The sequence below is a fragment of the Bison bison genome, unplaced genomic scaffold (genome assembly GCF_000754665.1).
Source record: "Bison bison bison isolate TAMUID 2011002044 unplaced genomic scaffold, Bison_UMD1.0 scf7180017864473, whole genome shotgun sequence".
NCBI classification, from domain to species: domain Eukaryota; kingdom Metazoa; phylum Chordata; class Mammalia; order Artiodactyla; family Bovidae; genus Bison; species Bison bison.
In genome coordinates this window covers 5,011,007-5,036,026 of record NW_011495034.1, presented here as the reverse complement: position 1 = coordinate 5,036,026, position 25,020 = coordinate 5,011,007, and the positions used below count along the sequence as shown (strand labels likewise).

Here is a 25,020-nt window from a genome sequence, read left to right as displayed (position 1 = left end):
AGAGGATAAGATGATGGGATAGCATCACCGATTCAATGGACATGAACTTGGGCAAACTCCAGGAAATGGTGAGGGACAGGGAACAGGGAAGCCTGGTGTGTTGCAGTCTATGGGTTTTCGAAGAGTCAAATACGATTTGGCGACTGATTGATAACAACATAAGGACAATTAATGGAGAAATTAATTGCACTATGCAGGACAGTTAATGAAAAATTGCAGGAGGAAGATCTTTGCAAAGACGTTGCTAAAATACATTTCATAATTTGTGCTTGTTGTTTAAGCATAGCTTTAAGACTTTAGCTGTTAGTGCTTTTGTTTTAAAACTGGTGCTCAGTTGGTCCTACTCTTCGCAACCCCATGGACTGTAGCCCACCAGGCTCCTCTGTCCATGGAATTTTCCAGGCAAGAATACTGGAGTGGGTTGCAATTTCCTTCTCCAGGGAATCTTCCCCACCCAGGGGTCAAACTCACATCTCCTGCATTGGCAGGTGGATTTTTCACCACTGGCTCTACCTTTAGAACTGATAATGGCCAGTAATTGTGAACAGGCAACAGTTTTTAAGCAGTTTGTCCTCTTGCTTGGGCCTTTTCTCTCTGATGGGTAGTACCTTCTGAAGGATTGGAGAAATAAGCAGCCCTGTGCTTTCCTCCATGGTCATAGTTTTTCACACACACTTAGTTATTTTTGTCCTTTTTCCTTTTTAGTTTTTGTTTGTTTATAAATGTAAGTGTCTGCAATCCCTTTTCTGTTTTAAAAGTATAAAATTGATATTTATTAGTTTCCTAAGTGCTTTACCCACAGACTACTTATGACTTTTGATATTCTCAAGGTTATAGAGTAGGTTAGAGAACTTCTGGGAAGTTGAAAGGAGAGATATAATCTTTTGCTACCTAAATACCTTTTTCTTTTGGACAGTCTGCTGTCTTGTCTAGAATGACATTATAAGCTGCAGAAGCACACTTTTCATTTCTGTTTTAGCAAATACATTGATTCTCATTGTAGTAAGTTTTTTTTTTTTTTTTTTTTTAAGTTTTGCATCTCCATTTTTCTAAGGGAGAAGATACATATCCTGGATCAGCTCTCAGTAATTAGAAAATACTGCTATTCTAATATGAACATCACTAAAGGAGTGATGAGGATGCATCAGTTGAATACCTATAATGTCACAGGCAGACCTGTGATGTGATATAAGACTTGTGAATGGTACACAACTCTTAACTGAGTGTATAGTCTTACTTAATCTGTTTAATAACAAATTTTTACTTTTGTGTATTTAAGTAGTAGCCTAATAAATATTTACTTCAGTTGCTGCTGATCTAGAGGAGGTTGTCTGATTATAGACCACTGTAACAGCAAAGAGAGTGAGTTTTAAATCCTTACTCTTACCAGTTACTATGTGACTTTGAGCAAAATTGTTAACTTGTTTGGGCCTCCATTTCATCATTTGTAAAACTGTAATAAGTAATATATTGTGAGGGTAAATGAGGTAATATATGTATATGAATTCATTAGGAAATTGTGTGATGCATGGTAGACAGTGAACTGTACTGTTTATCATTTTTAAATTATTTTGTTAAGCACTGAGATCCTTTTTGGTGAAAGATGTTAGATATAGCCAATATTGAATTGTTAGCATGAACAATTTGGCCATGAATTCATTTTCTAGTTCCTTCTTTGGCTGATTTCCAAGATATTCATAATTTGCAGTTATTTGCAAATTATGGCAGTGGGAAAAGTAATTGAGGGTTAAAATTATAAACTTCTGTTTCTTTGTTTATAATGAAAATAATTGGCATGAATTGTCTGCCAGTGTCTGCAGATGCAGTGACATAGCTCTGCAGCCATAGCTCAGATTCCTTTTCCCTTTCTCCTTTCTCAAATGAATCAATTCCTTTAGTGGAGAATATACCCAGGAGACTGGTTGTGTATTCCTTGGCTTCTCCTACCTTCAAATGGCCCATAGGTGTAAGGAAAAGAGTGAAATTTTATCTTTGCAAAATGATAGAGCAAGGTGTTGAGATACCCACTGTCCTAGCTCTGAAAAGAGACTATGAAGAGGAGGAGAGGAAGTTAGGAGAGAGATAATGGATCTCTATAGGTCTTTCTAATAATTTCTGCTTCCGTTTTATTCACCACTCTGTAGTCCCATTTTCCTGAGTCTCATAGTTTGGTAGACTTTCTGTTTTCTGGCAGTATCCTGCATATGCTGCCAGTTTATTAGAGTTCTGTGTATTTTGTTTTCTTCTTTTAGGGTAACATAGGTAAAATAGTATCACAATTTTTCCTCCTTTTCTTTCAGCAAAACTAAAGCCCAGTTCTGACTTTCACATTTTGTATAGCTTTCTGCTTAAATCTCTATAGATGGAAATCATAAATTAGTTTCTCCATTATAAAGTTCAGTTATTGTGTCCGTTTGCCTACCAAGTTATTGCCCAAACCTTAAACTGGTTACTGTTTAAGTAATAAGAAATTAAAACACTGGTTTACTAGTGTGGATCACACTGTGGTACTTTTACACTTGATAGCATAATGAGAAATTGGGTGAATTGCATTATCTGCCCCCTCAACACTTCACCCCTCCTTTTTTATTACCCCTTCTTCCACCAAAAAGCTTCCAAGAAAACTCCATCTGAGATATATAACTAAATGCAAAACTGCTTCAATTTAGAAATAAAATGAGATGATTAACAATGATAACCCAGTGACCAGAGAAGCTAATTTATAGTGATTTTATTTAAAACTTGAAAACCTTTAAAGAGTACAAAGTTAACTAACAGATGTAGTCTAACAGATTATTCATCTCCTTTCAGCAGTGGACTCTAAATTGGGTCTTCTCAAAGCTCACTCTAACCAAATGGATAAGGTTCTGTTTAAGGAAGCACAGGAAAGCTTTTCTGTTCCCCTTGACAACTAGTTCTTCTAGGTGAGTATCTGCCTTAATTGGCAGAATTGCAGTAATGCTTCATAATTTGGATGAAGTGATTTTTTTTATGATTATTTCAAGTCATTACATACAGTATCTTTCCTAAATTTTGACTGTTCCATTTATAGGCTAAGAATTAGGAGGTCTTACTTTACCTCCTCAAACAAATGCTTTTTGTAGTTTGTATGGGGGAACCTAGTTTTTGATTTCTGCTATGCTATTAGTCTTCCATCTCTCTTACTCGTGGCTCCACTAGGAAGTAGTCAGTTGTTTTTCATTGAGCAAAGTATTTTTAAGTACATGTTACCAAACTATGTTTTAAATGACTATGGAAGGAACACGATTTATAGATTTATAGATCTATATCTATATAGATATATAGATCTATATCTGTCTATAAATCTCAAAACAAGATTTATGGATCTTGACCCTCTGGAGGCACTACCCATCTTAATTTTAGAGATTACATTTCAAAAGGACAGAATGGAAAGAGCCCTAGTTATTTCCCCGTATCCAAGTTTGTGCATCGTCTAAGTATATGTTTCTGTATATTTCTGATTTCATATTGACTGGCAGATCTTTCTGCAGTAAAGCTATTAGGATTTACCCAGTCACTAAGAACATTTTTAGTTTGGGTATTTTATAAAGTGAAGTTCACTGAAAAGAACAGCTATTAACTTTGTGAATTTTTGTTCTTAAGCAATTTTAAAATATTTCATTTTTCATTAAGGGTTTCATTTTTAATTTCTATTAGGATTCTTTTTCATATTAAACTGGTCATACCTACCAAGTTACTTAGTCCCCTCAGATTGTATTAGGACATTTGTGTTTTCTTTGTTTATAACACTAGGTAAAAAGATTTGTTGTATTAACTGTTTTTGTTTATGTCTGATAATAGTTATTCAGAAATTTGTATTTACAGTTTTTTTTTAATAACAGCTTTATTCAGACATAATTGCCCTACCATAGATATTTACAGTTTAAAATGAGATAACTACCTCACTGATTATAGGAGTAACTGTTACTTGTCCTCATATTTTAATTTTTGTAAGAATTAATCTCATATATTAATTATGCCCTCTTTAAGTTATCTGAAACTCTGACTTCAGTGAGAATTAAGTTCAATTGTTAGAACTTACTTATTGCCAGCTCTTTGTGTAACAGCCTTATATGTTTATTTGTAAGAAGGGAGCAAGATGCTTTTATATAGACTTCTCAAAAATAAAAGGAAAATGTCTAAACACCTTATTTTCACCCCAAAAATGGATAATTTTCCCAAAGTAGTGCTGGGAATTTTTAAGTAGTAATGCCAGGACATATATTAATTCCTTGCTTTTGAACCAGGGTGATGAGCACAGGTTAGGAGTTTGTTTTTTCATCCTGAAGCCTGTTAAATATGGCCAGAACCAAGGTCATTCCAGGGTACATTCCAGGTCATTCCGGGTACCTGTCTGCCTACAGGTAGTCTGTAAGAATCTGGATCAGATTAAATAGAGGAAGAAATAACAGTCTGGAACTTTCTGGTTAACAAATCACAACTGTGTGATTTTTTTCAGGTGGCCTTCTGATAGCTTCTGCTCATTTTGGTGCATACGTATATGGGACAGATATAGACTACAATACTGTTCATGGCTTGGGTGAGTAGTGGTTCTAGACAGTGTTACAGTCTTTCCTCTGTAACAAGTGAGCAAATGAGTCTTTGCTCTTGTACCAAATGTACCTTTAAAATACTTAAATAGTTATGTATGGCATTATGCAGCTGCTTTTAATGTTAAAATATAGCACTGTGATATAGTTTTAGTTATTTTTACAACAATAAGACTTTTCATTGGGTATCTGCTTTTCATGAAGTTATCCAGTGAGCAAAATGATCTCCCAGGGGAACCAAAGATGAATAACAAAAAGCCCTTCTCTCAGAGCTATTTTTGGTCTTAGATTTTTAAAAAGTAGGCAGTCAATAAAGTTGTAAAACTTTATGGCTGGGAAAGAAGTAGGAGAGGGATGAACTAAGCCTTTTGTAATTAGTGTATTCACCTAGTAAAACATAGTTTCTATAATTTAAAATAATTTAAAAATTATCACCATTCTTTTGTTTAGCAGTCATTTGTTATGTGTATACTTGATTAATTACTCTAGTCCTTGAGTACCATATATGTTTTTGATTTCATAATTAACCAAAACATCTTCAAAGCAGTTAAGGTGACAGTAACTCTAAAGATTCTGCATTAGACTGAGAGTAACTTGAAATAAGCATCGGCTTGGTTTTGAGGCAGTTCTGGAAAACACTTTTAAAATCTAGAAGCTACGCTAATGAAATGTGATTGCATGAAATTGAATCAATCTAAAAATATTTATTTATAGCTGAATAGTGTTAAAAATGTAAAGTTTCTTTGATTTTGAAATTGTATTTATGTTATTGTTTCATCGTTGTAGCTAGAATCAGCCTGTAAAACATGCTTTTTATTTTTCTCACCCAGTGTAAATGACTATATAGGTGAGAATTTATTAGACTTTCTTTTCTTGAAGTAATTTGATATATTGTATTTGATGAACTGCTTTTTTTTCTACCTTGACTTTAAGGAATTTAGTACTATAAGGAGAATGAATAACATTTTATAAAGTTCCCCTAAATGGGCTAACTAGAAAAAGATAGTCTTTGTTTGCAGTATTTTAGCATAGACAGAGTGCTAAGAAGAATTATTCCTGTTTGCTTTTAGTAGAAACAGTCTGTTTGCTTTAAGGGTATTGTCCTGTGTGCTTCATTTTAATTTTTATTTATTAGAGTTACATGTAAAAGTTATATGCTAACCTCTCAGTCTGCTTGAGTAGAATTCTGATTGAGGTAGAATTTCCTCAGAGCTTATCCAAGGTGCTGTTAGATTTGCCCTCTGTTTCCTATGCTTCCCATCTCTTACTATACTCTCAAATACTTCCAAATTTCTTCTATTTTAAAAATGCAAAACTTTTTCTATCAACCCTATAGAGGCCCTCCTCCTAGCTACTACTTTGTTTTCCTCTTCTGTTTGCCAAAGTGCTACTTAAAAAGACTAGTAGTTACTTGCTATTTCCTCTTTTTCATCTCTTAACTGTCTTCTGCCTGTTCTTTTCCAGCTTCCATGCTTACTGAAAACTCAGGCCACAGGTCTACAGTACTTGGCAGTGTTGACCTTCATAACGCCTCCCTTGGTTTCCTAGACAGTGACTTCATCTGGTGGTACTTTGATTTCTTTGTCTCTTTCTCAGTTTCCTGAAGGCCCTGTGGTTTTCTTCAGGGTCTGTTTACATGTTGCTTTTCTCCAGGCATCTTTGTTAGCCCCTTCTATCACATTACATACTCTGCAGAGTCATGTCATTCATCTTTTAATTTTTAGGTTTCGTTTTTATTGTGAAGTAGATCATAATACAGAGGAGTTTATAAAAATAGAGAAATTATAGAACAAACATACAATTGCCACTTACGTTAATAAAAAATATCATTCATTCTTATACATTTAGCTTAAGTTTACTTACTGATATCTCCCAGTGTGTATATATATTCTGGCCTCTAACTCCCTGCTGAATATCTCTTTCTGAATCCTCTATAGATACCTCAAGGTATATCGAGATTGATGTATTGCAAATGAATTTCATCTTTTTTCCTAGGCTTGTTTTTCTTCTTGGTTTCTCAGATCTTAGTTGACGATGTCATCATCTACTCATGTCTCCTAAACTAAAACTTTTGAACTTCCCTTGAGTCCCCACTTTAACTTTTCATATCTCGTGTCTCCCTTTTACTTTCTCTGTCTATGGTCACTGCTTCTGCATTTCCAAAGTTAGCTCTCTTCATTTCTGCTCCGTTTATCTCATTCATCAGTATTTCTTCATTGCTAGAAGAAAAGGACCATGTTCTGTTCAGCCCTATATCTATTTTTGTCATTTATTTATTTTAAATTGAAGGATAGTTGCTTTACAGTATTGTGTTGGTTTCTGCCAAACCAGCCCTGTATCTTTATTAGTGTGCTTTGAATGCATTAATTATTGAATGAGTGTTTTAAGACCATTTTACATGAAAGGATAATTAGACAGCACTACAATTTACTGTTCAGAATATGTTTTTATAATAAGTTAAAATAAAAATAATTGTTCATTTGTATAAATGAAATTAAACTTTTATAAACAAAAGCAGGTTCTATTTGAGTTAGGTTTGGATGAGCTAAATATTGCTTTTAGCTAAATGACAAGAGTTAAGAATGTTGTTTGTTAGTTCTGTCTTCATTTTTCTTTCCCTTTAGGAAAGGCTAGTAGGAAAAACCAGAAATGGAGAGGACCAGATGAAAACATTAGGGCAAATCTTCGTCAGTATGGTTTAGAGAAGTATTACCTTGATGTCCTGGTCTCAGACGCATCTAAACCTTCCTGGAGGAAGGGCACGTATTTTGATGCAATCATCACTGATCGTAAGTATGTTTTTATACAAAAGTAGGAATAGGATTGGAGAAGGCAATGGCACCCCACGCCAGTACTCTTGCCTGGAAAATCCCATGGACGGAGGAGCCTGGTGGGCTGCAGTCCATGGGGTCGCGAAGAGTCGGGCACAACTGAGCGACTTCACTTTCACTTTTCACTTTCAAGCATTGGAGAAGGAAATGGCAACCCACTCCAGTGTTCTTGCCTGGAGAATCCCAGGGACGGGGGAGCCTGGTGGGCTGCCGTCTATGGGGTCACACAGAGTCAGACATGACTGAAGTGACTTAGAAGCAGCAGCAGGAGTAGGATTGAGTTCCTAAGGTCATTTATATTTCATGTACAAAATATATCAGTACAACGAAAAAGAACCAACTTGTACTAACGTTACCCCCGCTCCTGACTTCTTTACATAGTGAGAAGGAAGAAGTTATGAATGTAGGGCAGGACATCAATTTAACTTCATGGTTTTGTTTTTCTAAACTATGTATATTAACTTGTCACCCCTTTTTTCTCTTCAGCTTATTTTCAAGACATAAATTTGTTTGTATATTTGTTTTATGTTTACCTGTAGTTGGTTATTAGCATACCAACTAGAGCCAAAATGTCATTTGCAATTATGGGATCAGATTTTGAAAAAGAGAGTTTCAGGTATCTCAGATTCTCTGTGTCTAACTTTTTGTGTTTGTTGTTGTTTTTATGCCCATTATAACTGGCATCTTCTTCCTAGAGTTATAAAAAATTTGGAGTTCTGTGAACCACTGGGATTGTGAACCCACTGAGCTTCAGGAATGTGCACAGGAACTTGTTTTCACTTGCCTCCTTAGCTCTTGGGCTTTTCAGGCATCCTGTCTAAGAATAGATCTGCCTTTTCTGTAGTCTTTGACTGTACATAATGGAAAGCTGTATCTCAGCCCTTCCATCTCAGACCTCTTCAGTTCTTTGGTAACTTAGGTGGTTTCATATATAACAAAAGGAAAATTATTAAGGCATTACAATGATAGTTCAGTTGGTTAAGAATCACCTGCAATGCAGGAGATCCCGGTTTGATTTCTGGGTTGGGAAGATCCACTGGAGAAGGAACAGTCTACCCGGTCCAGTATTCTTGGGCTTCCCTTATGGCTCAGCTGGTAAAGAATCCACCCACAATGCAGGAGACCTGGGTTTGATCCCTGGGTTGGGAAGATCCCCTGGACAAGGGAAAAGCTACCCCCTCCAGTATTCTGGCCTGGAGAACTCCATGGACTACAGTCCATGAGGTCTCAAAGAGTTGGATACGTTGTAAAGTTTCACTTTACAATGTCACTATGAATATACTTATGGAAATTGGGTGGCTTTTTATTTATAACCTACTGTATTACTTGCTCTCACTCTATATGTATTTATAAAAATATGTAATTTTGTTCCTGATCAGTTGAGAGTAAGTTGTGTCCATCTTGGCCCTTTACCTTCCTACACTCCAGTGTGTATTTCCTAAGAATAGGGATAGGCTCTCAGATAGCCAGAGAGCATGCATGCTCAGTCCTGTCCAACCCTTTGCAATGCCATGAGCTGCAGCCCGCCGTGCTTCTCTGTCCATGGGATTATCCTAGTGAGAATAACTGGCGCAGTTTGCCATTTCCTCCTCTAGAGGACCTTCTCAACCCACAGATCAAACCTGTGCTCCTGCATTGGCAGGCAGATTCTTTACCACTGAGCCTGGGAAGCCCTAGATAGCCAGAGTACAGTTATCAATTTCAGTGAGTCCGTGCAGTACTTTAATCTGTAGTTTCTCATCCAGTTTTGTCGGTTGACCCAGTAATACTCCTTTATAGCATATTTTTCCCTGAAGTACAGTATCCAGTCTAATGTCAGGCATTGCTTTTAGTAATCATATCTTTAAGGCCTCCTTTAATTTGTAGCATTTCCACAACCTTCCTCTGTCTTTCATGACATTGACATTTTGAAGAACACAGTCACCTGCCTGCCTGCCCTCCCAGTGTTAACGAGAATGTCCCTCTCGTTTGCATTCTCAGCTGGAATATTGCACAGGTGCTGTGTCCTCAGGATGTCACATCTGGAGGCACGTGGTGTCCATCTGCTTGGCAGTGGTGATGGGGTGACTTTTGACTGTCCTTATTCCCTGTGCTTTCTCTCTAGCTCCATATGGTATTAGAGAATCTACAAGAAGAACAGGTTCACAGAAGGAAATACCAAAGGGAATAGAAAAATGGTAAGTGAATATTAAATATGATATATTACTACCTTGGGAAGAAGCATATTGCTTCTTTTTAATTAACTGAGTTTAATAGTGTTAGTTTTCAGTGGTTTTTAAGTTTTTCACTGATTCTGAAATTTTGTTTTGTCTAGTCCAGAAAGCCACGTTCCTGTTTCCTTGAGTTATCATCTGAGTGATATGTTTTTTGACCTGTTAAACTTCTCAGCAGAGACCCTTGTATTAGGTGGAAGGCTCGTCTATTGGTTACCAGTATACACACCAGAGTATGTAATAATAATAATTTTACTTTTAATTTCATTTTTATTATGGTGTTTGTGTATCTAACATGCTTTTTTTCTGTCTCTAATCATATTCAGAGTGAGTATCTTCGTGTTTAATGTGTACATGTGAACAATAGTCTTTATTTACCAACATGTTGTATAAAACAGACCCCTTTCTCTTATTGATTGAATTGCTTTGAACTTTTTATTTTACATCAGGGGTTGGCAAATTACAGCCTATGAGCCTGATATGGTCTTTAGCCTTTTTTTTTTTTGTAAAGCAGTTGAGTTAAGGCTGGTTTTTACCTTTTTAAAGGGCTGTTAGAAAGGAAAAAGGCAACGAAAAAGAATATGTGTCAGAAGCACACGTGGTCCATAAGGCTAAAATATTTACTGTCTGACCTGTAAGTGCAAAAGCTTGCCCTAGTGTTTATCACTCTTAGCTCAGGGTCTGTGTGTCAGCTGTTCATTAGCTCTTTTGCCAGGCCACAAACCTAGGTAATTTTTAACAACTTAGCTCAGTGATTCATCTATTTACTGCCTGTTAGCTTTAATATATGTTGGCTCTTGTGATTGTCTTAAAAAACTAAGACCAAAATAAGAGCTATGCATATAGTTAAAGCCCTGATTATGTTCAACATTAGTGGTTTGGGTTTTATTATTCAGTAATTATTAATTTTAAACAGAGCTATGTACATCAACAGTGAAAGACATGATATGTAATCTTTAGAGTTGAAAAGCAGTATTAAGCTCAAGATTTGGCTATTCAATCTGCTATAGAAATCTTTCTTAAAAATTATTTTAATTTCTATATTTACTGTATATAGTTATACAAAGAGCATTTTAGAACAGTCTTATCTCGTTTGTGTTTTTGTAGTGGTGGATGGTCTTTCAGCAGTTGGAAGCTATGCTTTTTTGTTTTTTTATAAATGTCACATTGGGAGCTACCATGCGCTAACTTTAGTCTTGCATTTTGTTTCTTGGCTAATAAAACTGTGTACATTTGTATCTGAACCCCTTAACACTGGGCTTCTGTTCTGTTAAGAAATTAATCGTTTCTTAATTTTAGAAATGTGAGAAGTTAATTCTAAGGAATGAAATGACTTGTCTAAAGTTTAAAGCTGACTAGTTCATTGGTTTCATTATTCCTTGTGCTGTGTTCACTTAATTCAGCATCCTGCAAAGATCTCAGGTACCTGGTATATGAAGTGATAGATGAGGTTTTATTAATATTTTCAGAAAAGAACATATTTGCTTATTTCTATGAAAAAGTGGTTTCTGCCTTAGACAAGCTAAATTCCAGCAGCAAGCTTCCTTGTGTTTTTGTTTTAATTCAAGTTTCAGGACTGAATTTTTTAAAAACTTATTTTGAAATAAATTTAAAAATTACAGAAAAGTTTCAAATACAGTACAAAAAGCTCTAATTTCTCCCCTCATCCAAATTTTCCAGCTGTTCACATACACCTCCTCTGCCGTTGTTTGCTCACACATTACATTTATGCCCACTGTCATTAGTCTTTTTCGGAACTGTTTAAGAAGTTGCAGATATGATGTCCTATCACCCCTACGTATTTCATTGCATTTCTCAGTAGCAAGAGCGTTCTTGTCAAATCCCCATCAAGCCCCAGAGTCTGGAAACAGCACTGACAATGCTTCTGCCCGATCCTGGACCTCTTCAGATTTTACTGATTATAGTCTCTCCAGGAAAACTGCCTTGATCCATCATGTCATTCTCCTCCAGTCTGGAACACTTCCTCAGTCTTTTCCTTATCTTTTGTGTCCTTAAGAGTTGTACGGTACATGGCTTATATTCTGAAGGTTGACCCTTAACCAGGTCCATCTGATGTTTCTTCCGTGATCAGACTCTGGTAATGCTCTTGGTAGGAATACCACAAAAATGATACTATGTTCTTAGTGCATTGCATTATGGGGCACACAGAAGCAGCCCCTCCTGGAGATCTTAATCATCTGGTCATGTTCTGTCAAGTGGAAAAACTTTATCATTTGTGATAAAGAAATATCAGAACTCTGATAAAGAAAGTGATTTATCATTTTCTTTTCAATATGTATGTTCCAGGGGACAGAAACCCAGGATACATCAATATCTCGTTTCATTGTTGACAACCACCATAATGATGAGTTTGCTATTCCATCATTCCTTCTGCATTTGTAAGTTGGCATTCTGCAAGGATTAGTTTCCCCTTCCCTCCCATTAATTTGTTGATTTATATTGGTATGGAGTCTTCCAATATTATTCATTGGGTTATAATTTAATTCTATCATGACTTTGTTACTCACATTGTCCTAGATTTGAACTATGAGAGTCCCTTTGAGGTAGCTGCTCTGTCATTTTGAAGTATCCTCGTTAGTTTTCGTGTTTCTTATTTTCTGGCATTTTTTTACTTTCCACTATTTTGTAGTTTATTATTTAATTATAATTGAAATTAAATGTGGCTATGAGTATGTTTTATAATTCTTTTATTGTTGTTAAGAAAAGTCAAATTGGAGGCACTTTCAACTATTTTACTATTTCTGAAGATCTTAAAAAATGGCTAGGATGTTTCTTCAGTGACGTCTCTTTTGATAGTTTTTGACAACGGGAAATTTCCAAGTCCATATAACCAAAGGTATTTTTTACAAGTAAAAAAGGAGGCAGGTTTTTAATCTTTTCTTTTTTTTTTTTTTCGCTTTAGATGTTTTATCAAAGGGCAGATTTCATCCAGGCTAGGACACAAATAGGAAGACTTCTGTGGCATTTACTTCCCTGACTTACTTGTCTGAGAGTTATTTTCAGATTTTCTGATGTTCATTACTAGACTTCCATTGTGTCTTCTAACCCAAAGTGCTCTTATTAATGAACTTAATTTGTCATGAGTTTATATTAGGGAATGAACTGTTTTCACCTTTGCAGCAAACATAACCCCAAATCTTTACTGTTTCTATTAGATAAACTTAAAACTAAAGTCATCTGCGAAAGTTTGAAATATTGTTCTTGCTTTTGAATTAAACAATGTAGAATTAGTTTGGTTATGTTGTATTGTGGATATAGCTTCTTCTTAGACTGGGAATAAAGAGTTCATTTTAAAACTGTGCCTTGGCACAGCTTAATTGGAAAGCTTTTGTATTTTTGGTATAGTGATGTTGGCTTTTAGTCCTGCTGTTGAATTCATTTACTCAACCAAATCCTGTTAATATGATTGAAGTTTAAAAGTAAGAATTGCACATTATAATCAAGTTAAGGTATTATTCATTAAACCCAGGACATTTTGAAAGTTGTAAGGCATCATAAAAACATCACAGCTTAGTTATTTGTGAAGAATTATCAAAACTGATGATTGAAAAAGGATTTTTTTCACTGTTTAACAATTTAAATTGTGGTGAAGAAACTACTGCTCAACAAATTCTGCTTCCTCTAGATCAGATTCTTCCTGCTCTAGTATATTGGGTTTGAGGCCTGCATCAAGACACTCTGTACTCTTTATATCCTTTTACCTTTTTATTTTGTCCCCTTTGCTTGATATACTCTTTCTTCTTTCTTCAGCTGTAAAATTCTGGTAATCTAAGGCCAGGCTTAATTGTCACGACCTCTGAGCCTCCCGGCCCTTCTCAGCAGAATACATCAGTCTAGCATCTGTGCTCTTCTAGTAGTTTACTCTTATTACTCATAGAAACTTAACCACATAAAGTTACTGTTGACTCTTGGTATATGTGAGTTTATTCACAATTTCAACTATTTGCAAATGAAACTGAAGATCTGTGTAACATTCATTTGGTCAGGCCATACATTCAACTTGTGTGTTTGATGTTACAGGAGTTGCTAAGCTGTTGAGTGACTGTAGCTTCTTGCCCAGGTTCCACATATCCATATGAAACGATTAGGAACTGTGTTTCTTTGTGAAAGATGTCCTTTCATAGAAATCCAACTGCTAAGCTTGTGAAAAAATAATGACAAAGTGAAGAAGTCTGATAAAGAACTCCAGAGTAGGATTTGGGGGTAAATTTTAATTGTGATAAAATGAATTTTGTGGTGGCTCAGAGCAGTGAACAGAACATATTTTTCATTTTTCATTTGGGAAACAGAAAAAAATGATTCTTTAAATTGTTTTTAGTAAGTGCTCTAATCAGCACAAAATCTGTGTCTTGAATGGGAAGTACACCTCAAATGACATTTGGAAATGGTTAGTCTGAGGCGTGAAGATTCACAGGAAGATAAATGACTGTCAGAACTGATTGATGGAAAAGCTATGTATAAATATAGGGTTTTTCCCCCATTTTTTAAAAAAAAGTTGAAATTTAATTTGTATACCATGAAAATCACAATTTTATCTTTAAATAAGATTGAATTTGTTATAATATTGTTTCTGTTTCATATTTTGGTTTTTTTGGCCACGAGGCATGTGGAATCAGAGTTCCCCTAACCAGAGATCGAACCCACACCCCCCTAACATTGGGAAGCAAAGTCTTAACCACTGGACTGCCAAGGAAGTCCAGAAAAATCACAGTTTTTAAGTGTGCAACCCCACAGTTTTTAGCCTTGCCACAAGGTTATTTAACCATGCTGCTAAGTCACTTCAGTCATGTCCGACTCTGCGCGACCCCATAGACGGCAGCCCACCAGGCTCCTCCGTCCATGGGATTTTCCAGGCAAGAGTCCTGGAGTGGGGTGCCATTTCCTTCTCCAATGCATGAAAGTGAAAAGTGAAAGTGAAGTCGCTCAGTTCGTGTCCGACTTTTCGCAACCCCATGGACTGCAGCCTACCAGGCTCCTCCGTCCATGACATTCTGCAGGTCTAACTCCACAATGTTTTTATCATCCCCTAAATAAACCCCGTTCACGCAAACAATGTCTCTTGCTGTTTTCCCTGCCAACCACTTATCTATCTCTGTGGATTTACCTATTCTAGCTGACCATTAACTATTTAGATTTTTAAATAGTTGCTTGTATCATAGGGGGATGGTAATAAAAACAGAATTAAGATACCATTCCATCATCATAATCTGGGCATAGTACAGATTTATAGCTCCTACTTAACAGATGGCAAACAATCCATTGGTATGAAATATATTAATAAATATATAGTAGATGATTTTAAATGCTGTTTTTTAATTTTTTTTAGTATATTTTGGAAGTACATGATTAAATTGATTGGCTCATTCAAGAGTAGTAAGTTAAAAACAAGTTTGTTAATGATGATAACCTAAATGATGTCCTTTCATGCTCAAACTCAAAGATCAAGTCAAAAAATAATCTAGAACATGTAAATATGTTTTTCTGCTGTTAAGCCAAATGCCATGACTTAGTTTTACCAGTTTAATATTATTCATGTCATAAATAATTGTATTGGTTTTGTCCTTTGATTTCTAGATTTCTCTTGGGTTTTATAATTATACAGATTATATAAGCATGAGGAATTTATATTTGTATACATTTAAGAAGCATTTTAACAATAATACCTTATTACTTTGCTGGAAAATAAGATGCTTTTCTTTAAAAAAGGGTACATTACTAAATTTGACAGTTTCAGACATCTAGAAACCCTGCTGCTTGCGAGCCTAAGGTCAGAACTGTATTTTCTTTCTGTTATCATTATTTTAGTCTGTCAACTATGATATAGAATGTATTCTTTCATATCATAAATGCTTTATATGAAGTCTCCAAATTTGACGTCAGCTGATGTTATAAGAGCACATTTTTGATTGTGTAGTTAGCATTAGAGAATTGTGGGGTGAAATGAAATCCAAAATGGTCATTACTTGTTGGAAAGCCCTGAGGAAGGAGTCAGAGAATGACTTCAAGAGAATTCCTTCCACTGATAATGAAGTGAGGTGCATTATGAATGTCGTTTGGTAAGTGGGTGGTGAAGGTTCTGAGCAAGTGGTCAAGGTAGTGAGGGAGAGCTTGTTGAAGGTCACAGGGACCTAGATAAATCAGTTAGAGGGGTGGGGGAGACAGTGTTGATGTATTACAATGGGCTAACCAAGATGGTGGGTGGTCCTTTACAGGAAGTGCTGATCAGCTCCTTTCCCACCTTGGATCAGAGCTTTAAAATTTCCCATATAAGAAATGTTTGCAGAAACTATGTATCTAGAAAGGTATGAAGATTTGCAAAGAAAAAAGAAAACAAAAACTGGCAATCCCTGTGTTCTTAAAGGTGCCCATACCTAGGGAGCCCTCTCTTCTACTGTTCTTCTGAATTCTGCTCCATAACTATTTCCCCCACATTTGTTACTTGCTTCTTCTACCAAGATCAATGCCAGAAGCCTATTGGATGTCAGGTTCTGAACTCCTGCAGCTGGACTGCTGTGCTTTCTTGGTGTCCTCATCTTCATTCACCGAGTACGCTACATGGGCTGCACAGCAGCGGGTACCACCGCTCTTCATCCTGACTCTGGTTTTATTTCATGGCAGAGGATTGATGTCCTCTGTAGTGTTCTAGCGGTAGTTTGTCTCAATTGTCTTTACATAACAAAGTTATTAGAGTTCTCAAGATGTCATTAAAATTTTTCAGGGACATTTCATTTTAAAGGGGAAAACATATAGTGTAGTGGACTTTATACTTGGGGAATTTATAAAAATCCCTAGCTGAATCAGTCCGTCAAGAATGTCAGAGAGTTATTGTGGTCTGTATTTGTCTTTTTGTGCTCTTTCGGTATCCTTTAGGGTCGAATTGTCATTTTGTATTTTTGTGGTTTAAATGCTTGGCATTCTTCAATAAAACGTATCTGTATTCTCTCACATTATATAGGTAAAAAAATTAAACTGCTGCTTGGTAAAAAGCAGATGGTTTATGGATTATGTGGACGGTTAGCATATGTGAAATAAAGTGGTGCAGCCTATATGGGGACGAGGTCCCATTCCATACTGGATCAGCCCCCTTGATGATCCTGTGCAGGATGCACCTGTGAGTGTTCATAACCCTCAGTTCTTCTTTCTTCAGATACACCGAGGAGATGGTACCCTGGCACCCCTGCTTGAAACTCATCAGCAACTGCGAGCAGAAGCTTTCCAGTCACACATCAAGGCGCTTGATAACAATGGAAAAGGTGAAGGAATTTGAGGTAAATTATCCAAGTTTTTTTTTTCTTCAGATAAATTCTGGAAGAATTAAACGTAGATTTTTCTAATTTCCTCTAATGAAGTTTGGTTAATGTTAGTCCTTGATTTTTTTAAGTTTTTAATGCATTCAGGAGGAGGCAAAAGTTGAACAGGTTTGTGTCATTTGGTGGGGTAAGAATAGAATATAGAAACTGAAGAATAGAAAGAATGGTTGACCTTTATTTTTCAGGCTATGTTTGTTATCCTTAGGCTAACTTAGTTATAGAACAGAGCACTGTTAATTAAACAACCAAGGTGTAACTAGCAATGTACTAGTTACCCGTTTTCTTCAAAAGCAGAACCTGCTTGACTGCAGACTTTAATGCAGAGAAAATGTCACTTTATATAAAGGAGAAGGACCCATCTGTTAGGGTCCAACATGTGTTACCTCTTTTGTTCTTTCTGTACCACACACAATTCATTTCAGGTTGAAAAGAAAGAACAAAACATCTGTTATTTCATACCAAGATCAGATTTGATATGAATAATGCCTCCTCATGGAGTTTAATTAAGTCTGCAGAATACATCTTGGTCTGTACAGATCTTGATTAACAACCAAAGCACTTCCACATTCACTAGAACTTGGGTAAGCCCCATGAGTGCTTTAGATCTGGAGGGCAAGCAGAAAAGAATAGAGTGTTACTGCCTGAGGATTTTGTCTTACTCATCCTTAACTCTGCATTTCATTTTTTTCATGTGCTTCACAGCTTATGGATTCTTTCACAATAATAAAGACTAATATTTATACAGTGCGTTTGCATATGTTGTTCTACAAATTTCTTGTTTTTTTTTTTCCTTTTAATTTCTATTTCCTGTCTGTCGCTAATATAGGCCCTTGTTACCATATACCTGGTTTATGCTGATAAGCTCCTAAATTACCTCTCCTTCTACTTTTCACACCTCTAGCTCTTATATGTTAAATGTGCGTGTGTTCTAAGACTCTTTGGTTGTGTCCAACTCTGTCCGACCCCATGGACTGTAGCCTGCTAGGCCTTTTCTGTCCATGAGATTCTCCAGGCAAGAATACTAGAGTGGGTTGCCATGCCCTCCTCCAGGGGGATCTTCCCAACCCAGGGATGGAATCTGCATCTCTTAAATCTCCTGCATTGACAGGCAGCTTTGGTATCACCAGCGCCACCTGTGAAGCTCTATATGTTAAATAAATCTTCCTAAAACACTGCATTTGTTAGGTGACTTCTTTCTGCAGGAATTTTAGTGACCGATTTTTATTACAGAGTAAGGTTCAGAATCTTCAGTATGACATTTTTCTCAATAATTGGGCTTTAGTATCAGGGCATTTCTAAAAGCTAAGCTGTGTGTATATGCACACATATATATGTGTGTATCAGTTCAGTTCAGTCACTCAGTTGAATCCAACTCCTTGCGACCCCATGGACTGTAGCACGCCAGGCCTCCCTGTCCATCACCAACTCCTGGAGTTTACTCAAACTCATGTCCATTATTGAGTCAGTGATGCCATCCACCCATCTCTTCCTCTGTCGTCCCCTTCTCCTCCTGCCTTCAATCTTTTCCAGCATCAGCGTCTTTTCAAATGAGTCAGCTCTTCACATCAGGTGGCCAAAGTTTGAGTTTCAGCTTCAGCATCAGGACTGATCTCCTTTAGGATGGACTGGTTTGATGTCCCTGAAGTCCAAGGGACTCTCAAGAGTCTTCTCCAACACCACAGTTCAAAAGCATCAATTCTTTGGCGCTCAGCTTTCTTCACAGTCCAACTCTTCACATCCATACATGACTACTGGAAAAACCATAGCTTTGACTAGACATAACTTTGCTGGCAAAGTAATATCTCAGCTTTTGAATATGCTATCTAGGTTGGTCATAACTTTTCTTCCAAGGAACAAGTGTCTTTTTATTTCATAGCTGCAATCACCATCTGCAGTGATTCTGGAGCCCCCAAAAATAAAGTCTGTCACTGTTTCCACTGTTTCCCCATCTATTTGCCATGAAGTGATGGGACCAGATGCCATGATTTTAGTTTTCTGAATGTTGAGCTTTAAGCCAACTTTTTCACTCTCCCCTTTCACTTTTATCGAGAGGCTCTTTAGTTCTTCTTTGCTTTTTTTGCCCTAAGGGTGGTGTCATCTGCATTTCTGAGGTTATTGGTATTTCTCCCAGCAATCTTGATTCCAATTTGTGCTTCATCCAGCCCAGTGTTTCTCATGATGTACTCTGCATAGAAGTTAAATAAGGGTGACAATATACAGCCTTGACATACTCCTTTCCTGATTTGGAACTGGTCTGTTCCATGTCCAGTTCTAACAGTTGCTTCTTGACCTGCATACAGATTTCTCAAGAGTCAGGTCAAGTGGTCTGGTGTTCCCATCTCTTTCAGAATTTTCCAGAGCTTGTTGTGGTCCACACAGTCAAAGGCTTTGGCGTAGTCAATAAAGCAGAAATAGATGTTTTTCTGGAACTCTCTTGCTTTTTCCATGATCCAGCGGATGTTGGCAATTTGATCTCTGGTTCCTCTACCTTTTCTAAATCCAGCTTGAACATCTGGAAGTTCACAGTTCATGTACTGCTGAAGCCTGGCTTGTAGAATTTTGAGCATTACTTTACTAGCGTGTGAGATGAGTGCAATTGTGTGGTAGTTTGAGCATTCTTTGACATTGCCTTTCTTTGGGATTGGAATGAAAACTGACCTTTTCCAGTCCTGTGGCCACTGCTGAGTTTTCCAAATTTGCTGGCATATTGATTGCAGTACTTTCCCAGCATCATCTTTTAGGATTTGAAATATCTCAACTGGAATTCCATCACCTCCACTAGCTTTGTTCATAGTGATACTTCCTAAGGCCCACTTGACTTCACACTCCAGGATGTCTGGCGCTAGGTTGAGTGATCACACCAACGTGATTATCTGCGTCATGAAAATCTTTTTTGTACAGTTCTGTGTATTCTTGCCACCTCTTCTTAATATCTTCTGTTTCTGTTAGGTTTGTACCATTTCCGTCCTTTATTGTGTGCATCTTTGCATATATGTATTACATCTTTATCCATTCATCCATCAGTGATAGATTACTTCTATATGTTGGCTATTGTAAATAATACTGCCTTGAATGTGGGGTTGTATATATCTTTTCTGATTAGTGTTTTCATTTTCTTAAGATAAATTCCTAGAAGTGGAATTGCTGGTTCCTGTGGTAGTTCTGTTTTTAATTTGCAGGATCTTCATACTGTTTTCCATTGGAGAAGGAAATGGCAACCTACTCCAGAACTCTTGCCTAGAGAATCCCGTGGACAGAGGAACCTGGTGGGCTGCTGTCCGTGGGGTCGCACAGAGTCAGACACGACTGAAGTGACTTAGCCTGCATGCATGCATTGGAGAAGGAAATGCAGCCCACTCCAGTGTTCTTGCCTGGAGAATCCCAGGGACGGGGGAGCCTGGTGGGCTGCCGCCTGTGGGGTCACACAGAGTCGGACACGACTGAAGTGATTTAGCAGCAGGAGCAGACTGTTTTCCATAGTGGCTGCACAAGTTTACCTTCCTTTCAACAAAGCACACAGGTTCCCTTCCGTTTGTATCCTCACCAACACTTGTTATTTCCTTTGAAAAATGGCTATTCTAACAGGTGTGAGATGTTACCTGGTTGTGGTTTTGATTTGCATTTCCCTGATTAGTCATGTTGAGCATCTTTTCAGGTATCCATTGTCTATGTGTTATAGTCTTTCAGCTCTTTGGGTTTTTGGTTTTTTTGGCAATTCCATACAAATTTTAGAATTGTTCCATTTCTTTGAAAAATACCGTTGGAATTTTGATAGGGATTGCACTGAACCTGTAGCATGGACGTTATAACAATATTAAATTTTCCAGTCCATGAGTATGGAATACCTTTCTATTTGTGTTCTCTTTAGTTTCTTTCATCAGTGTCATAGTTTTCAGATCTTTTACCTCCTTGGTTAAATTTATTCCTAGGTATTTTCTTCTTCTTGATGTAATTGTAGATGGGATTGTTCTCTTAATTTCTGTTTCTGATAGTTTGTTAGTATATAGAAATACAACTTATTTTTGTATATTGATTTGTGTATTCTGCAGCTTTACTGTATCTGAAACGTCACAGTTTATTATCTCTAACAGTTTTTAGTGGAGCCTTTAGGGTTTTCTATATATATTATCACATCATCTACAAATAGTGACAGTTTTACTTTTTCCTTTCCATTTTGGATGCCTTTTATTTCTTGTTCTTGCCTAATTCGCTTTGGTTAGCACTTTCAATACTGAATTGAATAAAATTGTCAAGAGTGGGCATCCTTGTCTTGATCTTAGAAGACAAGCTTTAAGCTTTTCACTCTTGAGTGTAGGCTTATCATAACTGGCCTTTATTATGTTGAGGTACATTCCCTATATACCTGCTTTGTTGACAGGTTTTTTTTTTTTTTTTTTATCATAAATGGATGTTGAATTTTGTCAGGTGCTTTTTCTGTATCTATTGAGATGATCATATGATTTTTATTCTTCCTTTTGTTAATGTGGTGTGTCATGTTGATTGATCTGTATTAAACTGTTGCATCCCTGAAACTGTTGCATCAATCCCACATGTTCATGGTATATGATTCTTTTAATGTATTGTTGAGTTTGGTTCAGTAATATTTTGTTAAGGAGTTGTGTATCTGTGTTCATGAAGGATATAGCCTGTAATTTCTTTTGCTGTGATATCCTTGTCTGGTTACAGCTGGGCTTGTAGAATGAGTTTGGAATTGTTCCCTCATCTTCTATATTTTGAATAGTTTGAAAAAGTTGGTATTAATTCTTGTTTGAATGCTTGGTAGAAATCACCGAATGAAGCTCTCTGGTCCTCTGCTTTTGTATGTTGAGAAGCTTTTGATTACTAATGCAATCTCTATTGATTTCCCTGCTGGCTCAGATGGTAAAGAATCCTCTTGTAGTACAGAAGACCGGGGTTTGATCCCTGAGTAAGGAAGATCCCCTGGAGAAGGGGATGGCTGTGCTGTGCTATGCTTAGTTGCTCAGTTGTATCTGACTCTTTGCGACCCCATGGACTGTAGCCCGCCAGGCTTCTCTGTCCATGGGGATTCTCCAGGCAAGAATATTGGAGTGGTTTGCCATGCCTTCCTCCAGGGGAACTTCCCAACCCAGTGATCGAACCCAGGTCTCCCACACTGGAGGTGGATTCTTTACTGTCTGAGTCACCAGGGAAGCCCAGGGAATGGCTCCCCAGTCCAGTATTCTTGCCAGGAGAATTCCATAGACAGAGGAGCCTGGTGGGCTGCAGTTTATGGGGTTGCAGAGTCAGACACGACTGAGCGACTAACACTTTGACTGTCACTTTTTCAGTCTCTATTAGTAATTGGTCTGTTCAGATTTTGTTTGTCCTCATGACTCAGTCTTAGAAGGAATTTCTAGGAATTTGTTAGAATTCTTTAGAAGTCTTTCTAAGAATTTATCCTATTTCTTCTAGATTGTATAATTTGTTGGCATGTAAATGTTAACAGTGGTCTCTTGTCCTTTCTTTTTCCCCTGTGGTGTCAGTTTCAAGTCTCTTCTTTCAATTCTGATTTTACTTATTTGAGCCTTTTTTATTTTTAATGAGTCTGGCTAAAGGCTTACCAGTTTTTATCTTTTCAAGGAACCAGCTCTTAATGTCATTTATCTTTTCTATTATCCTTTTAGTCTCTATTTCATTTATTTCTGCTCTGACCTGTATTTCCTTCTACTCTGGGCTTTGGTCCTCTTTTTCTAGTTTGTTGAGGTATAAAGTTAGGTTGTTTATTTAATGCTTATTTTAGTATGTTTGAAAAATTAACATTACCAATAGATTTTTCAGTTTTAAGTCTTGATATTAGAAAGTACAGTGAATGACATCAGCAATTGTTACTTCGTGGCCTCTGTAAAAAGTACCCCGTATGACAGTTATGAAGACTTGAAGCAGTGATTCTAAAGAACTGGAATAACAGTCTAGAGAAAAGGCTTAAGAATTAATGGAGCTACATGATAAGCCAGTCATTTCTGTTTTAATGGCAGAATTAAGACCCATTGTGGACCATTTCACGTTTGCTTTCCTCGGAGTTTAATTTGTTTAAGAAAGTCTGGTATTTTTTGGATAGATTTGTATTTCCCCAAGCAAATTTGATACACAGAAGAGGAAATAGAGGATGATCTAAAGATGCTTCTGAGAATATTTCTGCTATCTAAAAATAAAGGCAGTCTCCTGAGATATTTTTAATATTTAATATTTTACTTTTGTCCTTTTAAATTAATTTATAAAGTAAGGAAATCCTGTTGCTCGAGTAATTTTTTGAAATGGCCTTCCCTTTATAAGATCAAATTTAATCAGTGAGTTTTAATTTGCATGGAGTTTATTATAACTGAAATTATTTTGTCATGTTGAATTAGTCATGTTTGGCTTTTAATTAATTGCTTCATTTCTACCTTCTGTTTGTATGGAGAGGAGTGTATATAATTGCAGCAAGATCCCAGTCCTTTATAATGAAAGTGATGACATAAAATTGTCAAACAGTTCTCATGTACATCTAATGAATTATTCTTGACCTTGTTCAGTGTTGTTGACTTTGGCAGTGGAAGACTATTAATTTTAGATTTTTACACTTTTGTATGCTGTGTCTCTTCATTTTTGATTTGTCACTTGTTAGGATTAACTTCAGTATAACTCTTGGCCCAGCTGATATGTTGTTATAAAGTGTTCTCCCTCTCCCCCCATTTAAAATGTAAACATAAGTTATAAATGTAAAAAATATCTAAAGAGTATAGATAAGTCATAAAATTTTGTATCTTTATTGTATGGTTTTTTAGACTTACTGAACATTGGTAGTAAGGAAGAAAATTCTTGCTGATTGTGTTAAAATATGAAAATGCATGCTAAGAAAAGCCAGTTTTTGTCATTATTCCCTGTTGCTATAATCTGAAAGCTAAATGAATGACAAATAGCCCTTTTATAAGGCTTTATTTTTTGCAGCAGTTTCACATCAATTTGACCTTCTTATTGTTGCATATGGTTAGAGATGAGGAAGTGCTCAAGGCCCTAGCCCAGTCCGCTTAAGTAGGAAGTAGCCAGTTTGAGACCAAAACTCCTCCTTTGCACCTGAAATTCTATATCCTTTTTTCAGCATCATGTTGCCTCTTTACCAAAACACAATCCTGCCTTTAGAATATGCCAAGATTAAAAGGCAGACATTCTTGAGTGGCATGTTACAAGTTTCTTTTCTCATGCCTCATGTGGCTGTGGTAGAATGTGATTTGTTGTACTACATCTTATTTTTCCTGCTGATACAACGTGTAGTCAGTGCTGCCATATGTAGTTGTGGTCACAGTGGTTACTTGTATAAAACATTTTTCTCATATAAAATTCATAGGAGAAAAATGCTGATCTCTAGAGTTATCCTGGAGAAGGCCAGGGCAACCCACTCCAGTACTCTTGCCTGGAAAATCCCATGGATGGAGGAGCCTGGTAGGCTGCAGTCCATGGGGTCGCGAAGAGTGGGACATGACTGAGCGACTTCACTTTCACTTTTCACTTTCATTCATTGAAGAAGGAAATGGCAACCCACTCCAGTGTTCTTGCCTGGAGAATCCCAGGGGCGGTGGAGCCTGGTGGGCTGCCGTCTATGGGGTCGCACAGAGTCGGACATGACTGAAGCGACTTAGCAGCAGCAGCAGCTAGAGTTATCCAGAAGACTACGAGTGCAGTAGTTTCTCTTTAGTGAAAATTACCCAAAATAATACTCTGTGTTCTATACCAGTGTACTTGGACAGACGAATGTGTACCCAAGGCAGCCATTTTCAAGATCTCCTTGAAATTTTTTTTTAAACATTCATACAACTTTTATATGCTATAGAAGTACTTAGTTAAATATAAGAAAATTATCTTAAATTGCCATCACACTAAATAGGCCTCATATGCCCTATTTTGCAGCAGGAAATGGCAACCTACTCCGGTATTCCTGCCTGGAAAATTCCATGGATGGAGGAGCCTGGTAGGCTATGGTCCATGGGGTCGCAAAGAGTCAGACACAACTGAGCGACTTCATTTTCTTTCTTTCTATAGTTCCTTTTGGAGAAGGAAATGGCAACCCACTCCAGTG

The 25,020-nt window shown here is 36.9% G+C and overlaps 1 protein-coding gene across 5 annotated transcripts in view; it reads left to right on the top strand.

The window, feature by feature from the left end:
• The window catches only part of TRMT11 (tRNA methyltransferase 11 homolog (S. cerevisiae)), a 67,057-nt gene that overhangs the window by 22,461 nt on the left and 19,576 nt on the right, over positions 1-25,020 (top strand). For 4 of the 5 annotated variants that reach the window (XR_827191.1, XR_827192.1, XM_010861757.1 and 1 more), the window contains exons 8-12: positions 4,481-4,561; positions 7,196-7,360; positions 9,507-9,579; positions 9,717-9,848; positions 16,784-16,904. Coding sequence is in view for 3 of the 5 variants with exons in the window: in XM_010861757.1 (XP_010860059.1) it covers positions 4,481-4,561; positions 7,196-7,360; positions 9,507-9,579; positions 9,717-9,848; positions 16,784-16,904 (572 nt within the window). In the remaining 2 variants the exon portion in view is untranslated. Of the gene's footprint in view, positions 1-4,480; positions 4,562-7,195; positions 7,361-9,506; positions 9,580-9,716; positions 9,849-11,922; positions 12,015-16,783; positions 16,905-25,020 lie in introns of those variants that run through there. The other variant, XM_010861759.1, reaches the window with a different exon arrangement.